Raw genomic sequence first — 24,502 nt, 5'->3', positions numbered from 1 at the left:
TTTACCAAAATCAGGCACACTTTATTTAATAATGAACAAAACGTCATTGGGAGGAGCAGGTCACACAATTTCATGTCCAATCTTTCTCGAAGTTGGCCTGATTGGCTTTAAAGGTGTCCAACCATTCTTGAGCACAGGCAAAAGAAACCCTCCCTTACTTGCGGACAATGAGTGTTGTCATGAGTCCTGCACATAGAAAGTAGTCAACTAGTGAACTTAGCTTGCTAATCACTAAATGCTATACACCTCCAACAAACTACATTTTTTCGGTTTTTTTTTAGCATGACCGAACTTAAACACATCATAGGTAACCCAAATCCGTCATTGAAAGGAACCATCTACACAGTTTGCAGAATCTACAGAATTCAAAGTGTCTGCCAATGTGAAAAGTTTTAAAAGAACTTTTATGTCCGCAAGATACCTTCAGTATATATGCTATCACTAAGAGTAATAAGAAATTGCATAGAAAGAATTCACAGACTGGATAAAAAGGCTGAAAATAAAGTGTGGTGTCTTATAATAAAATTTCAGGATTGTTACGAAAAGGTATCTGTACTAAAGGCCTCCTATAAATTGAATAACAGTGACCTCTCTGTATCCTACAACTTCTCAAAATGAATTCAAGATGGCTATACAATGCAATTATGGTAAAGATCAATGACTGAAAAGGCCAAAAGTGCAAAAGTTAAGCTCTCATATGACAAGCTAATCAATGATTGAGCTGCGTATGGGCGGGATGAAACTAAATCCTCTCATTATCACATTAACAAAAAAAAACTTGTTGATGAAATAGGCTACCTCATTCGTTGCTGCAGATGGTCAATCTTAATCACTGAAGCATAAAGATGGCTGTTCGAGGGACTTCTGCCGTCACACAGAACTCTGACATACTAGTTCTAACAGAAACATGGTTGACTGATTCAATTTATCAGTGATTCCACCTGGCTTCGAATGCATATAGAAAAGACTGCAACTCAAAGGGGGGGTGATATGTGCATTCTGTAAGTGATAAGCTTGATAAAAATGCCAGATGTTTTCAATGCTGAATGGAACGTTTGCAAAAGTTACTGAAGTGGCTGCATTACTTTACCTTGGTCTATTCACAGCTTCTGAAACTATGTGACAATGGGATGTACCTAACCAAAGAGGCAGTTGGGCTTTTTGGTGACCCATTACAATGGCAACTCGTTACAAGAATGTAGACAGTTAGCTACACAAGCTACCAAGTTTGTATTTCATATGAGTTGGACCTACCAAGAATGTATGCAGCGAAGAGCTTGTGCTCGTGGCTCATAGGCAAGTGTGCAAGCAATGGGTGGCTGCTGGTGTCACGTGCATCCTCAAGTGGTAGCATAAGCACCACAACACAGGCCAGCACCACAAACAGCACTAGTGGGTCTTGCCCAAATGCAGTCCAGCCTTTCTTCTGTCCCTGCTCCACCAATGGTTGCAACTGGGTGGAATCTGTAAACAGCACACCAGTTAGCCACACAAGCAAGCAAGTTTGTATTTCGCAGGGAGGAATACTTGTAAGGCAGATACTTTTCTGGCGCCTAAATTTTCTTGAAACTTTCAGGCAAAACGTCCCCTTCTCTAAGAGGCTGCTACAGCAAAGAATGCACATTATTACTGCCGTGCTGTCTGATGAGTGAGCAGAGATGATTTTTCAAGTTCAACCACACTATAGCACCCTAATTATTAAGAAACCTGCAGACTAGTGCTAACAATGCACACAAATGCATCAAAAGCCCAACTGACTTGGCAACTGGGCTGGATCACAAGGGAGCTCAGGAAACCTTAAAGAGATTGTTTTGACTTCAGATTTTTAAGTCGCAGAGCGGCACGTACCTTTTACAGTTCTTACATAGATGCATATATACACATATTTATATATCTATATGACAGCACATGCTGTCTAGAGAAATCCCATGAGCATCTTCATGGCTGAACTTAACTCTATGCTTGAGTGACATGTGTGAGATCCTGGCAGTGCTCCATCCAAACGAAATGCCACATGAAACAACACAAGCAGTATGTGACAAACTAGTGTGGCTTTCTCTGGAGGAAGCACTGCGTCGTCCTCAAGAGCTTCGAGACCCTCGTTCTGGCAACATTGATGCCTTCAGGTAGCATGTGTGGGTTTATTGACCGGTTGCCTTCACCCAAAAAAAGATCACGTTCTCGTGACGCCTGTGGCAGAAAGGATGTTCTACATCCGCCGCCAAGGTCTGTGGATGGTGGCACTGGCTAACACTCCTGGGGTTCTACTAGGAAACATGAATACCGAAGAAAGTGGATGGGGATACGGCGTCGCGGTAGCTCAACTGGTAGAGCATTGCACACGAAATGCGAAGGGTGTGGGATCGTTGCCCACCTGCAGCAAGTTGCTTCTTCATCCACTTTCATTTCCATTAATTTATTGTTTCTTTATTTCATTTATTAAGCACAAGTAATTTCCCCTATGTTGTCCTTGGTGTCGGTGTTTGTTGGCTTCTTGTGATATGACTAACAGAAATCGGGCCCCTCCATTAATCACATATTTGTATCATTTAACTTCCTAATTACATTACGGTGCATATTTCAATTTATGAATTGTAGCCGGTGAGTTTGCAAGACGTATCCACTTGAAATCAATTTCTAGGAGAACACCAGGACAAAATACGGGGGCATTCCAGTTACTTTTGTGCTTCAGTGCATAAAAGAGTGTTCTCTTAAAAAAGCAAGTGGAACCACAGTGCACACTTATGGTGAGGTTTATGATGCATACCTCTAAACTGGTGCCATTCTGGAAATTAACTCCAACTGGTCACGCCTTACAAAATCACCAGCTACATTTCTTAAATTGCAATATGCATCGTAATGTAATTAATTAAGAAGTTAGTTGGTGCATCTTTGTAAATCAGTTGAATAGGTGTTTCAATTTCTCGTGCAAATGTCTGCCTCTCTGAATAATCCAGCTCAAGGACTACAATTGTGTTATGTGCAACAAGCATGTTTAAAAATTCAGTAAAACCTAAATATCATCACCGCGTATAATGCACATTGAACCTGTATGTAGAATACACTTGCAATTTCAATCAGACCAAGTGAAAGAATTGGCTCAAATCACTGCCCGGTATCCAAGAAATATGCTGCACTCAAAGTAAAGAGCATGCTGCCACTTTATTTCCAGTCTTTCAGAAGTGCTTGTGATGGCCTACTCGAATACCATATACATTGAACAATTATTTTACAATTTTTTTTCCTGCTTCCACAGTGTGTACTAAAGATAACTGACTTAATACAATCAGGCTGCAAATGTATCAGTATACTTTGCTTTGCATAGTTAGTCTCTATGGCAATGCAAGCATTGAGATATATGTAAAGGGTGATCAGGTCGCCAAAACTGAGAAAGACATTCTTAGTGCAAAATAGTATGTGCCCTTTCATTTATTTATTTACCCTAAAGGCCCAGCCAAATCATTAATTTCACAGTGAAGGTGAAAAATCTTTGGTAAATAGCTGCACAGATATGCATACTTACTTATCATCGAAATAATAAAATATGGCAGCCTAAAACTCTAAAGACACATTTAATTGCAGGATCCTGCACTACATATTGTTTCTATGAATAGAATCCAACCAGACAGGCACTAGCGTGTTGAGTATGTGACGTGAGCTGTGGCCAGAGTACTCTCCAAGGTAAGATGCTTGTGCTAATGTGTGTAATGTTTGAGGAAAAAAGTGGAAGAGTGTTTTGCCTTTCTATCAATACACATCAACTCCTATGCTTCGTTTAGATGTGACGTGCCTATACAGTGAAGAGAATACATGAACCGACTGAGGAACATGACCTCCCCTGCTTAGCGTGCTATGCTTTGTCATGGTGCACCGCTGCTCTTAGACCAGTGGTTCATTGCTTCGTTATGCAGGCACACTGTACATAAAGAAAGCAATGACAGCAGGCACAAGGATTGATTTGTATTGCTGGGATGGCAAAATCTTCTAGTCTCTTTTTCAGTGCGTATTATGTCAGACAGTTCCTGTATGCTGTGTAGATAGCATCATTCTTTAACCCTTTCAGCATCGTTGTTTTAGAGCGCAGCTCTTAGGTGCCCATTCCGGCGTTTTGTGTCAGCATTCTCCCTCGGCATAACCGAGCAAATGAGCACAGCAAAGGATGAAAAGGCGAATGCGGAGCGAAACAAGGAGAGTGTGAGGAGGAAAGCGGAGGAGGAGGGTATGGCGAAAGTATGAGACAAAAAGTGTAGTGCCGCGCAAGACGGGCTCTGTGGCGACGACCGCTATGAGATGGTGCCAGAGTAGCGCGCTGTCATCTGCTCACCAATGGCATGCAGTGAGTGCGTCTACTGATGCTATATGGAAACAAAGCGCTGCACGAGCAGAGGTCTGTCTCCTGCGGCTGCTGTTAATCGTGTCCATGTGTTACCCACGCGCTGCCTCTCATGATCTCCTGATTAGTGAGGCAGTCGCGCCACACTTCGCTCCATTTGCAATGTGCCGCATGAGACAGATCGTCCGTGCAAGCCAATACATTGCAAAATGAGAACATGTATCGAGCTGTGTTCAAATTTCACATTAAGGAGTATCGTAATCGTTGGTGAATTTTCTTTTTTCTGATATTATAAAACAAACACCATAGATTAATTTTGGTTGTGCACAAATGAAAAAATTATACAGATAATGGCAAATGCCCTCCTGGTGCAGTCCTCACATTCCTATCTGACAAAAGAAATATCAAAAGATACATGGCAGGATAGAAATGTGGAAACGTGCCAGTACATCAGTGACATTGAAAGGGTCAAACTTGCCACTATGCCACTCCATCTCGCCATCTGAATGCTTCTCTCACAAATCGTCTCTCTAATAAAAGCCCAAAATTCTTAATGGCTCAATCTGTAACCTTCTTTGTGGTCTAAGCAATGAGAGTGATGGCAGGTGGCAAAGGCACTGAAGTAAGAAACAAACAGGAAATGGAAAGTTGTGCTAGCTGCAAGTGTATAGAGACTTTAACATAATATTACAGTCAGTGCACCCTAGAGAGTTATCCAGCAACAGCATGTATGCTGCAGTATGTACTGATGTGAAAATACATGCCTACATACTCAAATTGTCAATTGTCACTTCTGTATATTTACTCACTGGTACTGTGTGACCCAATGTGGGTCCGTCATTTCTATATAAAACCCAATTGTCTACTCATTTTTACGTCCTCATCAGTTTTTACAAATTTATAAATGGCAGGCTAAACCTGAATTCTCCCAGAATAGCCTCCTTTATAAAACATAGTCATCAATAGTAAGGTGCCACTGGATATCAGCCACTGACACAAAAATGTTTCAGACTCCCATGCCTCTGCTGCCACTTTGGTACCTTTGTTGTTGGAAATTATTTGAAGCTCTCAAATATAACAGGTGAGAAGCAGTAGTATAAGGGCTATATTGTCACTGCTATCAAGCAGTATCTTGGCATTACCAAGGGTTGCATTGAAGAGTTCTTGTCCATAATGTGTTCGAAATTGTGTGAGGAAATTGCACAAAGTTCATATCCCTTTGATTCACCTGCAACCAGGTAAAAAGTTGCACCACTTTATTCTTTATTACACAGAGAAATGGTGGTGTTTGCATAATTCTACTTCGTAAGAGTGCAAACTTCAGGCAGACCAAGTTCGTGGTCTTCTCTGAACTTGCCGGGGGAATCTATGTGAAGCGGTTAATCAAATACTATAAATTTGCCTATATCATTCCCGTGTCCTTGGTGTAAAGGAAACTGGCATGTACGCATGTGCTCTTGTGCACTCGTGCTACTCAATGTGACATGCAGCAATCGTTGCAAAAGACCTAGCTAGAAATGTGTGTGCAATTGTGGCCAAATGGTGAGAGAATTATGTTGCTGTATGGGGGGCTGTGGTTTGATTCCACCGTCACGTACGTAATTGAGCTATTTGGCAGGACACTAGCAGCACCCAGCAGCTATGATCATGGAAGTCCAAGAAGATTCGCAAAGAAAGCTTCACTTTAATAGTGCAGGAGGTGCCAGCTTAGTCAGCACAGAAATTGCACTGAACTGTGTAAAACATGTAATGTAGTGCCAGGCAAACCAAATAAAATAGTTTTTATGAACCCTGTGCTTTGTTTTCTATATCTGTTTAACATGGATGATCAAAGCAACACACACTTCACCTGTGGTTTCAGTTGGAAGCTAGTGCTGCCTCCGCTTTATTATAGCTCTTGCAGTGCACTGAAACTTCTCCAAAATAAGTGGTACATGTCTGATTATGACTAAATGAGTATTTCGCACCTCAGGAGAATGCATGTCTGGTATGATTGAACGATATGTCCAGGTTATCTGTTCTTCCTAATTAACGGCAAATTAACAGGCTTTTATTTCAGCAGTAGGACAAGGCAACTTGAGGGTCACTTGTGAGAACATAATTTACGTCAATGTCTTCAACATAATCTAACAATCAGATGCAGCGGTACAACACGAACAACTCTTCTAAATAGCATCACCCACCTTTCTGGGAGAGATCGTCCTCATCCTCCTTTTCTTCCTCATCGTCAGAGCTACTGCGTGTGGCCCACAAGATGGCAGGCACATCCCTAAAGCCCTGAAGGCGGCTCCCTTGCTTGCGCATGACTACGCGCAAGTTGTCCTTGACGCCCACATTGCCTTCAGACAAATCACAGTGATGCACCACTCTGTTGGGAGACAGGGAATCTACTGCATTGTCTGGTTTTGCCAACAATTTCAATTTTGTACCAAGATGCAGGCATGACTATTGCTGGCAAATCATACTGCAACACCCTGAATAAACTGATAACTGAACCTGGCCTTAACTAGACCAGACATGTGTTTTAACAAAGTGAATGTGACAGAGGAAGTTTGCTCTTTTGAAGAAGTGTTTTACTGGTCTTCTGAAATGCTATTCAATAACTATACAAAAGGAGGTTTTGTAATTAGCAACTCCAACTGGTAAGCCAATACAAAGCAAGATAAGTGTATTGAAAACAATTCAGCTTTATACAAGAAAGGTGCAAACAATACTCACTCGAAAAATATGGTTAAAGAGCACTTTCAAACAGACTTATGGTACTGAATAAAACAAACATTTAGTTAGTATGACCAAAAGCAGCACGGCTTACAATCTGCATATTTTCAATGGCATTGAGTCACTGATACAACAAGCACATACATAACTTATGACACTGTTACAAACACAGGAGTCGCCCTTCTTTTAGCAGGATGAGCGACACTTTCCAATGCCTGTCTATTTTTCTCCTCACTTTCTCCTTGGTTTGACTCCCTTGCCAATTGACATACTCTCAATGACATGCTGTGGCCTGTTTTTCTGGCAGGACAGAGGGTGGTAAGGTCCAAAGAGGTGATGCGTGCCTATCTGCCTTCTCCTCGCACGCATCCATGCATGGGACACGTGCCATATTGATCTTGGAGGTAATAAAGTTTTAGAACAGGGGCCCAAACTGTTTAGGACCCAAAAAACTTTACGGGTGTTAGCATTGGGGCATGCAGGAGTGAAGAGTTTTATAACAGGGCTTTGCATTTGTGGATAGTGTCTTGTGCTTGCAGTGCCACTACAGTGTCGAAGAAAAGCTATTATCAATATTAAAATAAAATATACCACTTTATGATAAGCGTAACTTTGACTTCTCTGTTTTTGCATTTAATTACAATTTAGAGGTTATTCTTTGTAAACCAATTTTATGTGCCTTCACCAGCCAAGTTAAGCCATGTCAGGCCTATGAACCATAATATCGACAATCGAATTTAGAAGCAGTAGCATATAATAAATCAATCTTCATTACACACATTAGTTGAAGTGATAACTGCAGTCACTTCTAGCTTACGAACTCCATGCATTACCACGAATCGAACCCAGTTTGGTGCTAGGCTAGAGCCATCGCCTCAATGGGTGCCACCATGTTTCTGGACACAAAGCTTTTCGGACTGCCACTAAATCAGTGAAATAGTGTGTCCGATGCAAAACCCAAACGCAGTTTGCGTATCGCGCATGCGCAGTGGCTTCAACGCTATTTCCTTGTAGCCCCAAAACGTTTGGGGCCCCTATTCTAAAGCTCTCCAATCTCTCTGCAGCAAGCCGAAATGGATGGGGCCTTCAAGCGCACATTGTTGTTCCCACGCATCTAGTGTTGGCGGCCACATAACCTGAAGTTTATGAAACGCAGTCGCTCGCATTGTGACTGCGAGTTTGTGGTCATCAAGTGAGACCTGTTAAGTGCACATCACACCGATAAAATTATGTACCTTACTTCGTGCAGTGTCTTTGCTATCGCCATCAATGCTCCACCTTTCTGGCAAAACTGACTTTTTTTTTTGGCTCAGGACAAATATCCGTATTTTTTTACACTTTCGTTTTTATTTGTGGGCACCAACTGTGGGCACTAAGCATGGTCACCTATGGCATCCTGTCAAGATTTACAGCGCCGCACTACGCAACAAGTGCAAATCTCGGTCGCTGTGAGCCACGTCGATGCATTGCTCTTGGTGCGATCTGCACTGCACTTGCTGGCGCTCATAACCTCGCTACTATTATGACCCGACCTTGTGATATGTTTATAAATGTTTAAGAAGATATCCACCCGGAGTGCTCTGGGAACTTGTGAAGTTGTTTTTAATGCTGAAACCTTAAAACCTCGAATTAACGCAATTTGCAATTTAACTTTTGCTGCAAGTACAGCTTTATTATTCGAGGTTCAACTGTATATGGTTATAAATAACAAAAGATCAAGCCCCTTGATTTCCCCCATTTTTCTTTTAGTGAGGCAAACATAGTTGGTCCATATGCACCAACTGTACAGTTACTTGTACAGGACTCAATTACAATTTACCATGTGCAGCAAAAGCACATACTGCATGAAATGTGTGTCCACACTTACATGTCAGTGTAGCAGTGTGGCGTGATTATCCCTGCACGCCCTGAGACACTAAACCGTCGTGGTGCATTTGACATCACTGCAAACAAAGATAAGGCCTCAGCTCAGTACAGCACTAGCAACAAGGGAAATCTCGAAAACATTGCACTTGCCGAGATGTTAAAGGCTGCAATGTGTTAAACATAATACTCCGTTTACCCGCATTGCTTGTTTCCATTCTATACTGCACTACAGTGCAGACTTGATATCTCCAGTGCACAACTGCACTCGCACTGCAAATCTGGGACTTCAGCACACACACACACAAGTTCACAATAACTGTCTCAGTGATGTCTACTGAGATGATGTTTAGAAGCAGTCTTAAAGCATACATGCGATTCTCTGGAAAAATTTATCAAGGCACTCAAACCTACTCCAGTGCACTGAAGCCATAGTTGTGTTTACTACATTCAGTATTTTGTTCCAAAGAGATTTCTTTTTCAGTGTAGCTGTCACTGTGTTATTCAGTAAATTCTGCAGTAGTGTCACATAGAATTGGCATAACAACAGCTACACACAGATCAAGAACAAATATAAAAAAGCTGCAAACTTGTGCTATGCTAGAAACCTCGGTGTGCTATGCAACCTTGGCATTGCTTAAGAAGCAGCAAGGTCTAAGCGTGGATGGAAGCTGTGAAATGAAGCACATGAACTTAAAGGGGTACTGAACCATCCCTTAGACTTGATGAGAAAACATAGTCTAGGGATAGCATACGCTGCTGTGAACATCTCGGCCAAGTTTTGTAGTTGTGCATAGCACATGGAGCTTGCAAGCAGAGCGCGAAGTCACCTAGCTCTCACACCCTCTCTTCAACAGAAGCCTGCCCCTCACTCTTTTCAGGACGCTTTATTTTGTAATATAGCAGATCCCCATACGCGGCTGCTATTGGCCAACGGCTGAGGTCAGTCAACAAAAGTGTTTGGATTAGTACACTTCTTCCTACTGTTACTATGTATATTTATTGACGAAGTTTAATAAACAGGCTGAAGTAAGTGAAAATCTGCTTTCAAATTTCGATAATGATTACATACTTCCGGAAGAAGCTGACTATCGTCTGCTCACGCTCACCCACGGCTGCCCACGTAGGAATTAAACTTTGGCCACCCTGCTTATCAGCACCGTAGCCGTTGGGTCTTGCTAATTTTGACTAGTTTTGGAGCACCGTAGCCGTTGGGTCTTGCTAATTTTGACTAGTTTTGGACACTCAACTAGCCTCGAACCATGAAAAATTTAAGGTCAGACCACACGCACGTTTGCCAGTGCACACTCACTCCTGGGTTAGACGCCTTGGCAGACTTCGCTTTGTATCGAGCTATTGATAGCGCTTCAAAATGAGCAAGTTGGATGTGGCTACTATCTGTCGGTCAAGCTGGTACAGGACAAAGCTGGGCTGCACCACATAGCATGGCCAGACTGAAGCATATGGTCGCAAGCACGAGTACAAAGCAAACGGTGTCCATAAGTACTGCAATTGCATGTAGCGTAGGTATGACAGGCACTGTGACAAGTCCGCTGGTTGAGCGCACTGCAGCTTGCTGAGGACAACCGTGTTTGGCACATCGTAGGTAGCAAAATCAGAAATACCTAGTGGTGTCTACACTCCTGAACTAAACGTAACAGCGCAAACACCTAAACGCCACAAAAAGAAAGGCACGACACACACTGGCGCTGACTAACAACTTCCTTTTTTCTTTTCGTCGTCGATGCATATATATACCTAGGCCACACAACCGCGCAGGTGCAGAGAATACATTACTAACATCTGCCAACTTATCTTACACGCAAACGTAGGAAATCAATTTCTGATGGGTGCAGGGACAAAGATGTGTCACTAATGCAATTATTTCCTTGTCTTTTTATGTGCTAGGCCTCTAAGGCAAGCCGCACATGTTCATTCTTGCTTTTTCCCAGAATTATCGTCCGATCAAGTCGCGCCTCACAATTGCTGCAAGAGTTTATATGCGCAACCAGGTGCGCTCCTTTGTCTACATTTTTGTTTACTTTTTGCGCATGTTCCCTGAGTCGCTCATTGACGCAATGCCCTGTCTGGCCAACATATGTCTTACCACATGAGAGTGGAATGCCATAAACCACGCCGACAGCGCACGACACGTATGAGGCATCATGCCGAATTTGGCATCCTCCTTTGCTCTCTCCGCAGGTGCGGGAACATAGCTTTGAAAGCTTGTTTGGCGCAGAGATTGCCAAAGGAACACCATGCCTGCAAGCAACTTTTTTGAGTTGATGGGTCACCTTATGCATATAAGGGACCACCACAGGCCTTTGCGTTTCACGTTCGGCGGCCGGCCTTTCTGTGGTTTTACTTCTCTGGATCAGAGCTTCAACCACGGCAGTCAAAAGCGACATAGGGAACCACGCTGCCAAAAGTCGCCTGATCTGATTGTCAAAGCTTTCTTGCATCTTGTGCACACACGATCTCGTTAAGTGCCAATTCTATACATGACGACGCAATACCTCTTTTCACAATCTTCGAGTGCGCAGACCTGAAGGACAACAGTTCCTTTTTCGCACGGTGTTGATACACCCAACACACATGGCATTCACAGAATTCAAGCTTCAGTTCCAAGAACTGCAATACATTGTTTTGTGGACTCTCGTGGGTAAACGTAAGACCTTGTCCATGTACCTTAAAATCCTCTAAAACCCTATTGATCGTATCCTGGTAGGACGAGTCAAGCGATAAAGATACCAAAAAATCATCGACATATCTAAAAACTTTTAAAACTTTCTGCTCAATAAAAGCATGGTCTAAAGAATGATCCACACTAGACAAAAAAATATCCACAAGGGCGGCAGCAACACATGATCCAATACAAATACCATTCCATTGTAAATACGGTTGGTCATTAAAAACAATAAAAGTAGCTCGAAAGTAATATTCTAAAAGACTTAAAAAATTACCCACTGAAAGTCCGGCATCATTATGGAACGAGATCGTACCACTATACTCAATACATTCATGTACCGAAGACAGGAGTACACGCTGTGGAACTGAATAAAATAAATCTTCAACATCTACAGAAAAACCATAACCTACATCCTTATTCTCAAGCAAGAACTGCACCACGTCATTCGAATTCTTTGTTCGGAAAGGGTCGATCACTGTTAGTAACTTTAAGTTCTTTTGCAGGAATTGGCTCACATTCTTCTGCCAACAACCAGATTCACTAATAATGGTCCTGAATGGTGAATCTGGCTTGTGGGTCTTAGCCTTAAAAATATACCGATAGGTACCTGCCTCTACTGTTCTGTATGCTTTTTGCAAGCGGCATCAATTCCAGTTTTTTACAAAAGTCAACAAACTTTGTTTTTATCCTAACTGCACTTTTCTTAATAGGAACAAAATTTTTTAGCACAGCCTGCAACACTTTCTCGTTAAAGATGCCCTTCTCGACGACAACAAACCCACCTTCTTTATCTGCTTCTAAAAGGCTCAGTTCGTTATCTTTTAGGAAAGACAACGTTCGTCGAACACTGACATCAGAACAGCGTGAAGGTCCTTTAGGTACTACCTTTTCCAAACGCTCGACACCTTCAAGAAGGCAGCGATCGCGGTCTTCTTGATTTGCCTTGGAAGCAACATTTCTATTAATAGCTATGAGTTCATGAGCAGGGACACTAGAAGGAACACAGAACTTAGGGCCTTTCACCAGCAAACGGTTAACCTCATCAGGTAGAACAGCGTTACCAAGCACCTTAACACTTTTTGTTTCATCTAGGGTAATTTTTGCAGTAGATCTACACAAAATCTTTACCATGCAATTCCATCTTGCTTCCGTGAGCTGAGCCGCAAGGCGAATATAATATCGGTACTTCTTAAGAGCTATCCACTCGGGGTCAGCAGCATGGCAAACAGGCCAAAGCCAGTCCTTGAAAAGTCGGATTTGCCGCCACAGTTCCGAGCGTAAAAGTTTACACAGTCTCTTGACATGGCTCCACGATGGAGACACAGGACTGAACAAAGCACTCACATCTGTCGGCACAAGTCTACACTGACATCCAAAATCAAATTTGAACTGTGCACCACAGTGACATAATACATAAAAATTGAGTAATTTCTCTCAGCATTCACTTCTTGGATCTAAAAAAAAATAGATATATTAACTGTAGGAAGCAGATTCTTTTTTAAGCTGTGAAATGTTTTAAAAAAAAATTGATGACAATTGCAAATTTGAATAGAAAAAAAAAATGAAGTACAAAGTTTAAAATTTACCTCAGTGATAAATCAGAATACCACAATTATGTAAATTGCACTATTAAAGGGACCTTGAAACGATTTTGGTGATTTTGTACAAATGTACCGAGTCATTAGGGTAGGTCCTCCTGATCATTAATTGACACATCTAAGTGCTCCGCATAAAGCATGTAATTTATTATAAGGTTTTAAAGATGTACATCGCTGCTGATTGTAGTACGCCACTCGGCTGAATTTTCAGCCGCCCTTGACCATTTGACACTAGTAAGGCGAGCTATCCGATTGGCTGCCCAGGGTGTGTCATCGATAATTCCTCTAACTTTGTGGTGAACAAATGTTGTTCATAATAGTTGGAACGTTAGTTAATTTATTTCTATAAAAAGAAAGGTACAGAAAAAATGCAGAAGGACAATTCCTCGCTACACTTAAGCACTTCCAGCACTCAGAAAGTGTCATCTGCTTGTGTTAGTCTCAGTCTTTTTGCGAGCATCATGGTTCACCGTTGTTACGAATGTTTAACAGTGTTTTAAACTTGGTTAGAACAATATTAGCTCTTTGTTTGACTCGTTAAGCTCTGCACCACCAGGTGACTGGACCGTGCACATACGTCTACACTAAAGCTCCTTCGTTATAGCGATAGTAGTATGGAGGGGCTTTAGTATACGCTTCCGCCCATCCGTAGAAACGCCCAGCTCACCTTTGGTTACCGAAATATGAGACACGCTCAGCTATGTGACAGAATGCTCGTAACGCATGCTGCTTCAATAGTTCTCGCTTGGGATCAACTGCCAGGCAGCTGGCGAAGAGGTTGGAAAGGCTTCGCACGCATGCTCCTAGACAACCAGAAGTCAACGACACGACGTGCCATCATGACGCAGAGCCAGTGAAGGCAGAGCTTAGCCCCTATCGCTCGGCGAACGAGTTGAGGAGAAAATGGATGACTATGGAGGAGGGTAACTTGTAATCATCCGTAGCTCTCTTAATACGAGACACTTCATACAAATTGTGGTGCAAATGATTTACAGTGGCTCTACCCTATGAGTCTACAATATTTGTCTGAACCATTTCAGGGACCCTTTAAGACACCCAAAGCAGACAAAATTGATGTATTATACATTGCTCTCAAATACATAAATAATTTGCGAGTAGGGTTTCTGCAAAACCTTCATGAGGATTTCAACAGCTTCATGTAACCTGTAAATTATATGTGTCCACTTTATATGCTCTACCAGCAGTAGTTTATAGTACCACAGTGTGCATAATTCTGTATTTGTGCATAAAATTGTAGCTGGAGCATGTGTTACCCTAAATGCATTGCAACCACAAGTCTTGCCAGCGGTTAGATTGAAGTGCTCAAGACATAAGCCTATACACTCATGAACAAAAGTATATGAACCACAGGCTCACTGAAGAAGCGGATTTTATTCGTAATTCAGATGCACTAAGTGAAATTGAAGAGTGCATTAAAAAGTTGGTAATGCCAAGTTTGGACTGCAGTCTGCAGTTTTAAATTATTCATTGACGGAGAAGAAAATTGGCTTTATCACGGAATCCCTGGTTAATATACTTTTGCTTAGTACACTTTTACTGACTGCCCCTGGAAGCAACTGCTATTGTATTTTTGAATTTTTTTGGTATGCAGGTCATGTTACAGCTCATGATAGTGCACAAAGTATAGGGCCAGGAACTCATAGAAAAAAAACACTCCCTAAATTACAGTAAATAACATTTACTGTCAATGTTCTTTAACTTTTGGGGAATAAAGTGGGTGATATTACACACAGTGCTAATATCATTGGTAAAATATTAACATGTACACCATTCCATATTTAACCTACCATGAGCATTTGGATGCCAATGAGCCGCTATTCATAAATAGACATCAAACTGAAAAATCCTTATATTGTCCCTCTTCCTTTTTCAGTCTGTGTCTATTTGCACTGTGCAATTGGAAGGATGGACATGTACAAGGACCTGTGCCATGTTTCCCATACATAGCCTTCCCTGTAATGTGCACTATCTGCTGCAAGTCTGCCACAGCTATGAAAAAAAAATGGGGGGGGGGGGGGGGGGGGGAATGACCATATGCAAATGCAATTCTAGTGGCTCAAACAAGGGTGTTCGCTATAGTAGTATGCATACTAGTACCACCACCATATGACATAATATGCTCATTATGTCTGAAGCAGCAGAAGCTTGATGTGGGCGAGTTGGTTTTGCATACTTGAAGAAAAGAGCGCTACAAAGACGCGGACTAAAGGAAGTGCCTTGTCCGTCGTACATGTTCTTCTTTTACTCCGCGTCTTCGTAGCGCTCTTTTCTTCAAGCTCATTATGTAAATGCAATGCATTATTTGCATATACCTTTTGGTCGTTGAACCTTTTGTATGTTTAGTTTAAGCGAGAAGAATAAGGGAACTGAGGGGCTCAATGTTTAGTAACAACCATAGGGAGCCAATAAACAACGAAGTTAGGGAAAGCTTAGGGTGCCCTTAAAACTGTTTTTATTCAACTCTATACTCACTACTACTGTTACTACTGTACTATTCAACTCTGCAACACTGTTGTACTCTATAATTCTGTTTGGGCACTGGACGAATCATTCGGAGGTGATGTGTTTGTTTCCCACTGGAAGCAAAGCTGTCTTTTCTTCCCCTTTCATTTCCCCCTTTTCTCTATAACAAGTATGCAGTGGTCAGATATTGAACCCTTATATTGAGTTAACTGTACATTTCATTAAGAACTGTTCATTTCACCCATGCTTTCCTTGGCTCCATTGTCTTTTTGCTTCTTATGGTTGTAATTAAAAATCCAGCCTTTCAGTTTCCGTTACTCTTCTAGATGCAGACGTTAATGAAAGGCTGAAAATATTAGCCAGGCTGATCACCTGGCATGCTACTCCAGATGCTGGGTGATAATTATGTTGTACACAGTGATAACAAATACACAGAATACACACAGTAAATCTACAATCTTTCCATGGCATATTCTGGCAGCCTTGATGCCTTCCATAGCATGCGGCGTTATTAGCTAGCTGCCTGCTCCTAAGATCACATGCTATGTTATGCCTGTGGTAATGGTGTTTCAGATCTGCTGCCATGTCTGCCACTGGTGCTCATTAAAATATGTGTGCTGTAAATACATGTATGCAATGTCCAAAAGCGAGAGCCGAGGGACAACCATTGCTGCAGCTCAATCGATTGAGGTTTGTACAAGTCATGCAGAGGTTGTGGATTTAGCTCTACGTTAACTCTGTTTAATTACAGAGTTAGGTATAAAAGCTTAACTTCCTCAATGCTTTCCCTGGTTTTATTGTCAGTTGGAGTCTTATGGCCATTTAGTGTGTGTCACACTTCCTTGCCCCATCATGCCCCATCTGCTTGAAAGGAGGCTACCACTGTTGCAAATACTGTGCTGAAGAAAAAATGCACCAGAACATGTTGCCTGCCAGTGGATAAATGCACTAGACTAGTTTGCACTAAGACAAACTGGGGCAGAAATAGATGCACAGTTAACAGCTGCAACACAATGAAAACAGTAAGGACAGACAGCCATCCCGCTTGCATGAAAGGTTTCTCATGCCGCCTGAGGTTTGTGCACTGAAATTACAACCAATATACCAAATCAAACTTTTACATTGAAGCTGTATATTAGTAGGGTTCCGTGAATTTTTGTTGGCCGTGAACAAAAACTATCATCATCAATGGCTCATCCCTCCGTGAGCAAGCAAAAAATGCAATGGCTCATAGCCCCATAAGGAAGAGGCTACAAGCACTCAGCAAAGTGAAGCAAACAGGGCTTAAATTTTTTGTAATCACGCATACAACATGCAGAACAGCATGTCGAAAACTGTCCTCATCAATGGCTCATAGTCCCGTAAAGATCATGGCTACTTATTTTTCGTGAATTAGCTGCAGTGACACTACCCCTGTTGTAACCGTCGGTGATTTCAATGTGGATGTGTCGGTACCGAAAAGGTTTACACAATGACTCAGTCCCGTAAGGTTCATGGCTACTCACTTTGCATGAATTAGCTGCAATGACACTACCACTGTTGCAGTTGTCGGCGATTTCAATGTGGATGTGTCGGTACCGAAAAGGGAGCGGTTTATGCGTTGCGTGTTGCAAAAATATCCCTTGTGATGCCACACCAGCCCGGCCCAACCAACCACCCAGCGGCGTACGTGTACCCATTTGACATTATCAAAGAATGTGATTGCAGTTGCGAGTGAAATAATGACCACTGATCAAAACAATGAGTGCGCGTACCTTTCGTCACATTGACCACCCAACAAGACAATAAATGAGTTTGTACCTTTGTTCAAAATTGTGTGTCACCTCCGTGTCATGACAAATAATTTACAGTACTACGTACGTGTCATGTGCTAAACAGCTTCGCTGGTCAATCACCTTCACAGAGTGAAATGGCTCATTTTATTTTGTCAAAATAATTGCTACGTCCGACCATTTTATTGGTCTAAGCACAAAGTGCCTGTCAACCATCAGGCTGTAGATGAAATGTTCATAACAAGTGAGCAGTACAAGACATCATGCAAATGACGAAAAGAATCAAGAGTTTAATGATACATGAAAAACACTGAGATCATCCTCTAAGTAAAAAAAACTGCAGAAAGTGAGAGGCAACAAATATACTCACACAGAAAGTGTACCGGGTGGTCGTTGACGTTGTACAAAGTGAGCACCTGCGTGTGGCCCTCTTGCTCATCTATGTAGAAGTCAAGCTGTGGTGGGGACACAGCCACGGGCAAATAAGAATCTGTGGCCTGCAGAACAGCCTTGTTGGCCTCAGGAGGGCCTTCACGAACAGCCCCATCCCGACGCCTACGGCAAGACACCACCACTTCTTTCAAACTACTGGAATCGCTAATTGACCACTAATTGATAACTGTAGAAACACTAATTGTAAAATAAGCTTTTTATTTGCACTTCTTCTTGGCAATGTGCACTGATGCATATGAGGAATAAACAAAATTTACTAATAAAAAAAGCAGAAATGGAATGCTGGTACTGCTTCCTGCAGTGGCTTCCTGGCATCAGGCATAGCTTTGATCTAATATTCAAAGAATTTTATAACACTGTTTTCTCTTGACAAGAGCACCTAGTTATTCTTCTTAGTGGATGTTCTGTACTGATACAAACTTGCCCAACTATGCCCCATGTGTAAAATAGAATTGGGCTAGTTATCCTGACAAGCTACTTTAAAAAATCTTTCTGTGACAGTTGGACATTACAAAATAAAGCTAGATCTTATTAGCCTAATTTACTGCTTGCATTCAAGCAGAACATGTGGTTTTTCATTTTTCATATTGTGCAGCATGTTTCAGCTCACTTGAGCCAGACCTTAGAAAAACAGTAGAAGAATTAATTGCAGGGCTAGTTGATCTTGCATTTCTGAGAAGGAAAACTAGTGCAAACAAAAAGGCGACTAACACAGGAAAAAAAAGAAAAGCACTACACTCACAACTGTTTAATAGTGGGAAGGGTTTCACATATATATCACTTTGTCACACATGCGCACAATCAAAATGCAGAAAGAATGCAGGTAGAACACGTGCAGGTCAACGGTGGTTGCACAAGAAGTTGTACTCCAAGTGTGATTGACGGCTCACTTGTACAACGATCTCTTCTTTTTGATAAATAAAGCTTCCAATGAAAGTCTGGAAGAAGCATTACCGATCTTGCCTAGTACGGTAGTTTCCGAAAAACAAGCCTCACAACCACACGCAGTAATGTGGGCCACCATATAGGCACTCTTGTCCTCTTGCTTACATTTTGCGCATGCTTCCTTCACGCAACGTTCGGCTTGGCCGATATACACTTTACCACAAGAAATCAAGATGGCATAAACACCTTTTTAGCACTGACTGAAGGACTTCTTATGCCTTGTACGGCAACCTCATCTGCTTTCATAGTGCATTCAAGGGCACAGCTTAGAAAGCTTGTTGAGGGCAGAGAGAGAGAGAGAAACAACTTTACTGGTCCATTATGAAATGAAACGCGTTAAGCGTCTGATGGGGTGGCTCCCTCTTCGCGGGAGGGCAGAAAAAGACTAGAAGCACACCATGACGGATGGCAATCTTTTTAAGGTTGTGTGACACTTTGTGCACACACAGTATAACCTCAGAGCTCAACTTAGGACGTTGCGCCTTTGGCCTTACCCTTCGTGCTCCATGTGTCTGTGCTTTTACTGTGCGCATGTGTGATAAGGTGATATACAGAGTGCCATAGTTTACTTTAGCCAGAGTTTAAAGATATGCAAATGCCATGTAGCTGGACAGAACAAAGGTAATGTTGTTTGCCGTCACTTGGAAATACTCAATTTTTTTTTTCTGCCTAGTTTGATGGTCTTAATTAATCAACTTCTCAAATATTATGATTAGATGAAAAGTGTCAATGAGAAAATTGTAGAGCAACATGAAAAACTCCAGATGCATCTTTCTGTTGCTCAACACATGCTACATAAAAGTGTTTTTCCAAGCGTGAAAGAAGCCCGTGAATACATGCAAAGTGCCTAGAGCGGTCAGTTGCATGGCAATTTTGCATGCATTTGCGGGCTTCTTTCACGCTTGGAAAAACACTTTTATGTAGCACGTGTTGAGCAACAGAAAGATGCATCTGGAGTTTTTCATGTCGCTCCACAATTTTCTCACTGACACTTTTTATCTAATTATAATATCTGAGGAGTTCATGAATTAATTAAGACTAATTATCCAATTAGACAGAATGGAAAAAAAATTGAGTATCTCCAAGTGACGGCACACAACATTACCTTTGTTCTGTCCAGCTATGTGGCATTTGCATATTTTTAAACTTTGGCTAAAGTTAGCTGGGACACCTTGTATATGTGAAAGTTATTTTTGGCTAATAAACAACTGAGTGTAGCGCTTGTCTTTCTCTTTTCTTCCCATGTGAGTTGTCTTTTTGTTTGCACTAATTTTCCTTGTCAGCTTAGGAAAACTAGGTGTGCACTGCAACTCAGTTTTTAATGTGATTAGCACTCTGAAAAGTTTACCCATCTTGCAATATGTATCAAAACTCTTTCACCCAGTGACCTAAGTTGCCTACTAGCTTGGGCCACTGGGTATGTGTCACTAGGTATGTTATATTGGTATGAGCCCATTCCTGGCCAATCCCCCAGAATGGACACTAGGGGTGTTTAGCCTTAACTACATACTAGAGTGACAGCGCCCCATCCTAAACACGCACCTCCTCACAGGGCGTGGCCGCTTGATGGCAAGCAATTGCAATGAAGTTGCAGCCATGATACTAGGGATACTATGGAGTTTAAACTGGTGAGCAGTGATTAAAAGATATAGCGTGTCTTGGTATCATTTGAAATTGTGTTTAGCAGCAAGATTGCCTCTTTGTGCATCTGCAGTGGCAATACGGTGTGTCGATCACTACATAGCTTTAATGATAACTACATTAATTAACATTGACATTCATTACGAGATGAGTTTGTCAGAATTTTTTTTTTACTAAGAACTTGTCATCTATTAAATAAATTAACCAACTTTTTAAATATGTGGCTATTCATTCATATCATTTCTGCGTTGAGTATCTTGCAAAAGACCTGCATTTTGGCAGCAGGAGTGCTTAGAATGTGTGCACAATCACGACGCCAAATCGAGAAATGCTGCTAACGCCTGCTGCACCGTCCGAACGCGCAAGTGCAAACAAGTCGACTAGGGTTACGGGCACGTGGCTGCGGATAGTCGGCCGCGTTGACAAAATGTGCGCACGCGCTGTGACCCATCCGTGTTCTACAGGCGATCGATCAATGTAAACATACCAAGTAGTAGCCGCGACAGAACACGAAACACGCGTTGGATCTTATCTGCACTGATAAGAAATGCCTCTGTATGGCAGCAGCAATCGCAACATCGGCTCTTGAATGCATCGTACCGATGGAACGCGCACAGAGCCGCGCCTGATCTCGCTTTTCTGTGGCGAGAACTGTCATTATACTAAAGAAATAACCAATGCAAACTTTCGGAACTTCTTCGCCGGCGAGTTTATAGGCCAAGCACCCGCTTGTGCGTTAACAGACTTTCGCACAACCGATCGACATCAGTTATGAAACAGCAGTCTCACCGTGCTTCCTTGCAATCGTCCGCCTGAAGACCCGTTGGCGGGATGCTCTGGCTGCTGAATTCCTCACGTCCACGCAACATTGTCAACGGGAGGTTACAGTACAGCGCGCACCAGAGTTGGTTTTATGGCCCACGAAGCCTGTGGACAGTCCTCAGTCAGCAAGCGCACCTCGCCGGGCCAGCCGTCAGTCTGAGGAGCGCAGCCTGAGCGAGTTCGAACATCGCCTCGTTCAAACCGTTTTCCAGTCAAGGCCCCAGACTGGCTACGGTACTATCCGTAGTACAGTGCTAGGGTGGCCAACATGCACATTACCATAATTGCTTTATGACTTTACAATCGTCAAGTTACCAAGCCAGTGTCTTACCAAGCCAAGGCTATTTGGTGCATTGTTGAACCACCGTTCGATTGTACAGTACCATAACGTAGCGACGTCTTCTGCAGTCACTTGCTAAAGCTCGGTTGCTAACCTGTGGTGGTGATTTAGTACTATTAAGTTGAATATTTTTAAGTCACGATAGTCAGTTTTTGGGGAACGTAGCGCTCCGTCTGATTCACCATGACCAGCGAACCCTCACAGACGGCCACGGCATTGGCATCGCTGACCGAGGCATACACTGATTCAGAGGACGAGCAGGACCTGGAACCCGCGGCGGTCCCTGCGTCTGCCGAACACAAGGAGCCGATCAGCAATGGAATTCCGAAGTCGCCGAGTGCCGGGCCGCTCGTTTCGTACCGCGGCGATGAGGATGATGAAGACACGGAAGTTGGAGATGATGAGGCGTCTGTAGCAGGTCCATCCGGCAGCAAGCCGGGCTCAGTGCGGCCAGCGTCCCCAGTTTCCTTTCATCGTACCCTGCAGAACTTAGGGCCAAATGACGTCGTGCCCCTGCCGCCCGAGCCGCGAGGTCGCTGTGCCCCGGCACTGCAGGAGAAGATCACACGCCTCTACCAACGAAAGCTTCGCGACCACCGTGACATGAACGCGTCAATCCAAATGCGCAAGGACTTCCGAAACCCAAGCATTTACGAAAAGCTTATTGCATACTGCGGCATCGATGAGCTGGGCACTAACTACCCGCCGGAGGCGTACGACCCGCAAATGTGGGGACCGGAATCATACTACGACGAGCTGTCACGACGACAGAAGGAGGAGATGGACAAGCGTGACAAGAAGGCCAAGGTAGATTTCCTCACGGGAACTGCCAAGAAACCCGACTCACGTAAGAGCAAGTGGGACATGGGTGGTGCGCAGCCCGTACTGGGCATTGTCAACCCCAGCTTCGCTGCGCCAGCTGCGCTCTCAGCCAAACCTACCGTCATCTCGGCCTTCGGCGCGTTGCCCAAGAAGAACCCGTCCACCTCCAAGCAATGACTGGCTTACCCGGCGGTCGCCGCCGCCGCCACCAGACGGGCGCGTTGGTTTAACCCGGTACCGTTTGCCACGTAGGCATCTACTAAACTCTCTCTCCCAGTGAAAACACTTGCGTGCTACGAGAGGGGATAGCACTTACGGCGTTGCAGTTTTCAGGACATCCAAATACCTACAGCGAAGTTTGCTGAAAGTGCAACTAACCATTTGCCTCAAAGGTTATGCAACATGTAAACATAAGTGAAATTGGATGGTGTGTTGGCTTCAAAACCGGTGGCCGTGCTTAAGTTGTGCTGAAACTTGAGTAAGGCAAGTTGCTTGGTGTAGTGGCTAGTTCCCTAATCAGTTTCTTTCTCGGTAGCCTATTGTGAATACTTTAGCTCCTAAACTCCTTCATATGTAGCACATTCATTGCAGCATGGTCCAGCATTAATAAAATACTATGCTTTCAGTTGTAGAAATCTTCAAAGCATAGGTATGTGATGTGTCTTGACGTTTGGCATGTGTATATATGTCATTCAAATATCATGAGCATTGCATGCAACTGTTTTAATAGTGGATCTGCGAGGAACTTAAGAACAAAATCAAAGCAGTGGCCATACCATGGGTCAGTCTAAAAAAAAAAATGTTTTCTTGCTTTATATAACCACTTCAGAGATTGATGAGCAGGACTCCTTAGTGGGAGCAGATGTGTCAGAATACAGGAACAAGAAAAAAAAGTAGAACCCTTGAGGGGGCTTATGTTCTGATATTAAGGTGTGTGTGCCTACCCAATGTGATTAATTCTTTTTAAGGAGTCTCCTGCATTCCTGGAGCCTTCTCTTTTTTTTTACTGTTCACCAAAGTGTGAACTTCCAAATTTCAAGCTGATTTTTAATAGTGTCACCCAATGTAAATCAGCAGTATGTCATATTCATGCCTCATTGTTTTAGCTGCTGTATTTGTCACACAACACTTCAGAATGATGCTGCATGCATTGTGCAACGAAAAGTTGAAAGTGTGTTGACCATTACCCCACAGTGATAGGCAGTGGTGTTTAACAGTTTGTTAGGAAGAGAAGGGCCTAACCCCCCCCCCCCCCCCCCCCCCTAATAGAATGCAAAGCTTCATGAGACTTCGAAGTGTACAAAGACCACATGGACAAGCATTGCAAATATATGAAGGAAAGGGAAAGGTTAAACAGGAAACTACATAGCTGCATAATAAAAAGTGTACAGGGGTAAGGAGTTCAAGAGGTCATCAAAAGTAAATATATATTGTAAGCACAGCACATGCCTGACCATCATCATCCCTACATATCATCATCCATTGCACATCTTCCTCATCTGTACATTTCATCGTCAACTGTACAGCTTGATCTTCGTGGTGGCAGCACGAGCTTGGCTTTGTGAGCACAACGCAATATCGAGAACGGGAGAACTGTGTGACAAGATGCAGTCTGCTCCCACTTCTTTGGTATGGCTTTGTCACATTAGTAATCGGCGCACGAGTACTCTGCTTGTGCTTGGCATACCATCACCCCCATTTCGCTAACTTGCGAAGTCAGAACTTCTGTGCTGGGCAGTGGCAGTTGCACCCTAAGTTCCTTTGGTCTCATTCATGTGTCGGGTGGAGAGAGAGCAAAGAAAACTTTATTTAGGATTTATTAATGCATTGTCGTCCAGATGTTCTCCAGCTGGTGCACAACTGGTGGGACCCTCAGTCCAGCATCCCAGCAGCCCAGGCTGGCTCTCATGCCTGCCGCACCAACTGTTGCTGGCTCTGCAGGTTAGAGCTTGACAGCATGTCTTACCACTCATTTTGAGTGGGGTGTAGCATAGAGGGAAGTAGCATGTAGGAGCACAAGTG

The 24,502-nt window shown here is 43.0% G+C and overlaps 2 protein-coding genes across 2 annotated transcripts; one reads left to right on the top strand and one right to left on the bottom strand.

Moving 5' to 3' along the window:
* Positions 1-22,617, bottom strand: LOC126516520 (motile sperm domain-containing protein 1-like). Its single transcript, XM_050166654.3, has 7 exons — positions 22,600-22,617; positions 21,286-21,488; positions 17,828-18,012; positions 8,919-8,994; positions 6,517-6,701; positions 1,255-1,464; positions 1-186 (listed from the first exon to the last, which is right to left on the bottom strand). Exons 2-7 carry the CDS (start codon positions 21,363-21,365, stop codon positions 155-157), a joined length of 768 nt encoding a protein of 255 aa, XP_050022611.1. The 5' UTR covers positions 21,366-21,488; positions 22,600-22,617; the 3' UTR covers positions 1-154.
* On the top strand, positions 21,635-23,105 carry LOC126516519 (SAP30-binding protein-like). Its single transcript, XM_050166653.2, has one exon. It carries the CDS (start codon positions 21,842-21,844, stop codon positions 22,655-22,657), a length of 816 nt encoding a protein of 271 aa, XP_050022610.1. The 5' UTR covers positions 21,635-21,841; the 3' UTR covers positions 22,658-23,105.
* The last annotated feature ends 1,397 nt before the right edge of the window (positions 23,106-24,502 follow it).

This window comes from Dermacentor andersoni, chromosome 1, assembly GCF_023375885.2.
Source record: "Dermacentor andersoni chromosome 1, qqDerAnde1_hic_scaffold, whole genome shotgun sequence".
NCBI lineage: Eukaryota > Metazoa > Arthropoda > Arachnida > Ixodida > Ixodidae > Dermacentor > Dermacentor andersoni.
Note: the sequence above shows the minus strand (reverse complement) of the source record. Positions and strands in the feature narration are given on the sequence as shown.

Coding starts and splice junctions, on each gene's coding strand:
- LOC126516520 (XM_050166654.3), bottom strand. CDS start 21,365: ATGTTGCGTGGACGTGAGGAATTCAGCAGCCAGAGCATCCCGCCAACG. Junction 18,013..21,285: donor GACGATTGCAAGGAAGCACG/GTGAGACTGCTG, acceptor GTCTTGCCGTAG/GCGTCGGGATGGGGCTGTTC. Junction 187..1,254: donor CTTCGCTGCATACATTCTTG/GTAGGTCCAACT, acceptor TTCTATGTGCAG/GACTCATGACAACACTCATT.
- LOC126516519 (XM_050166653.2), top strand. CDS start 21,842: ATGACCAGCGAACCCTCACAGACGGCCACGGCATTGGCATCGCTGACC.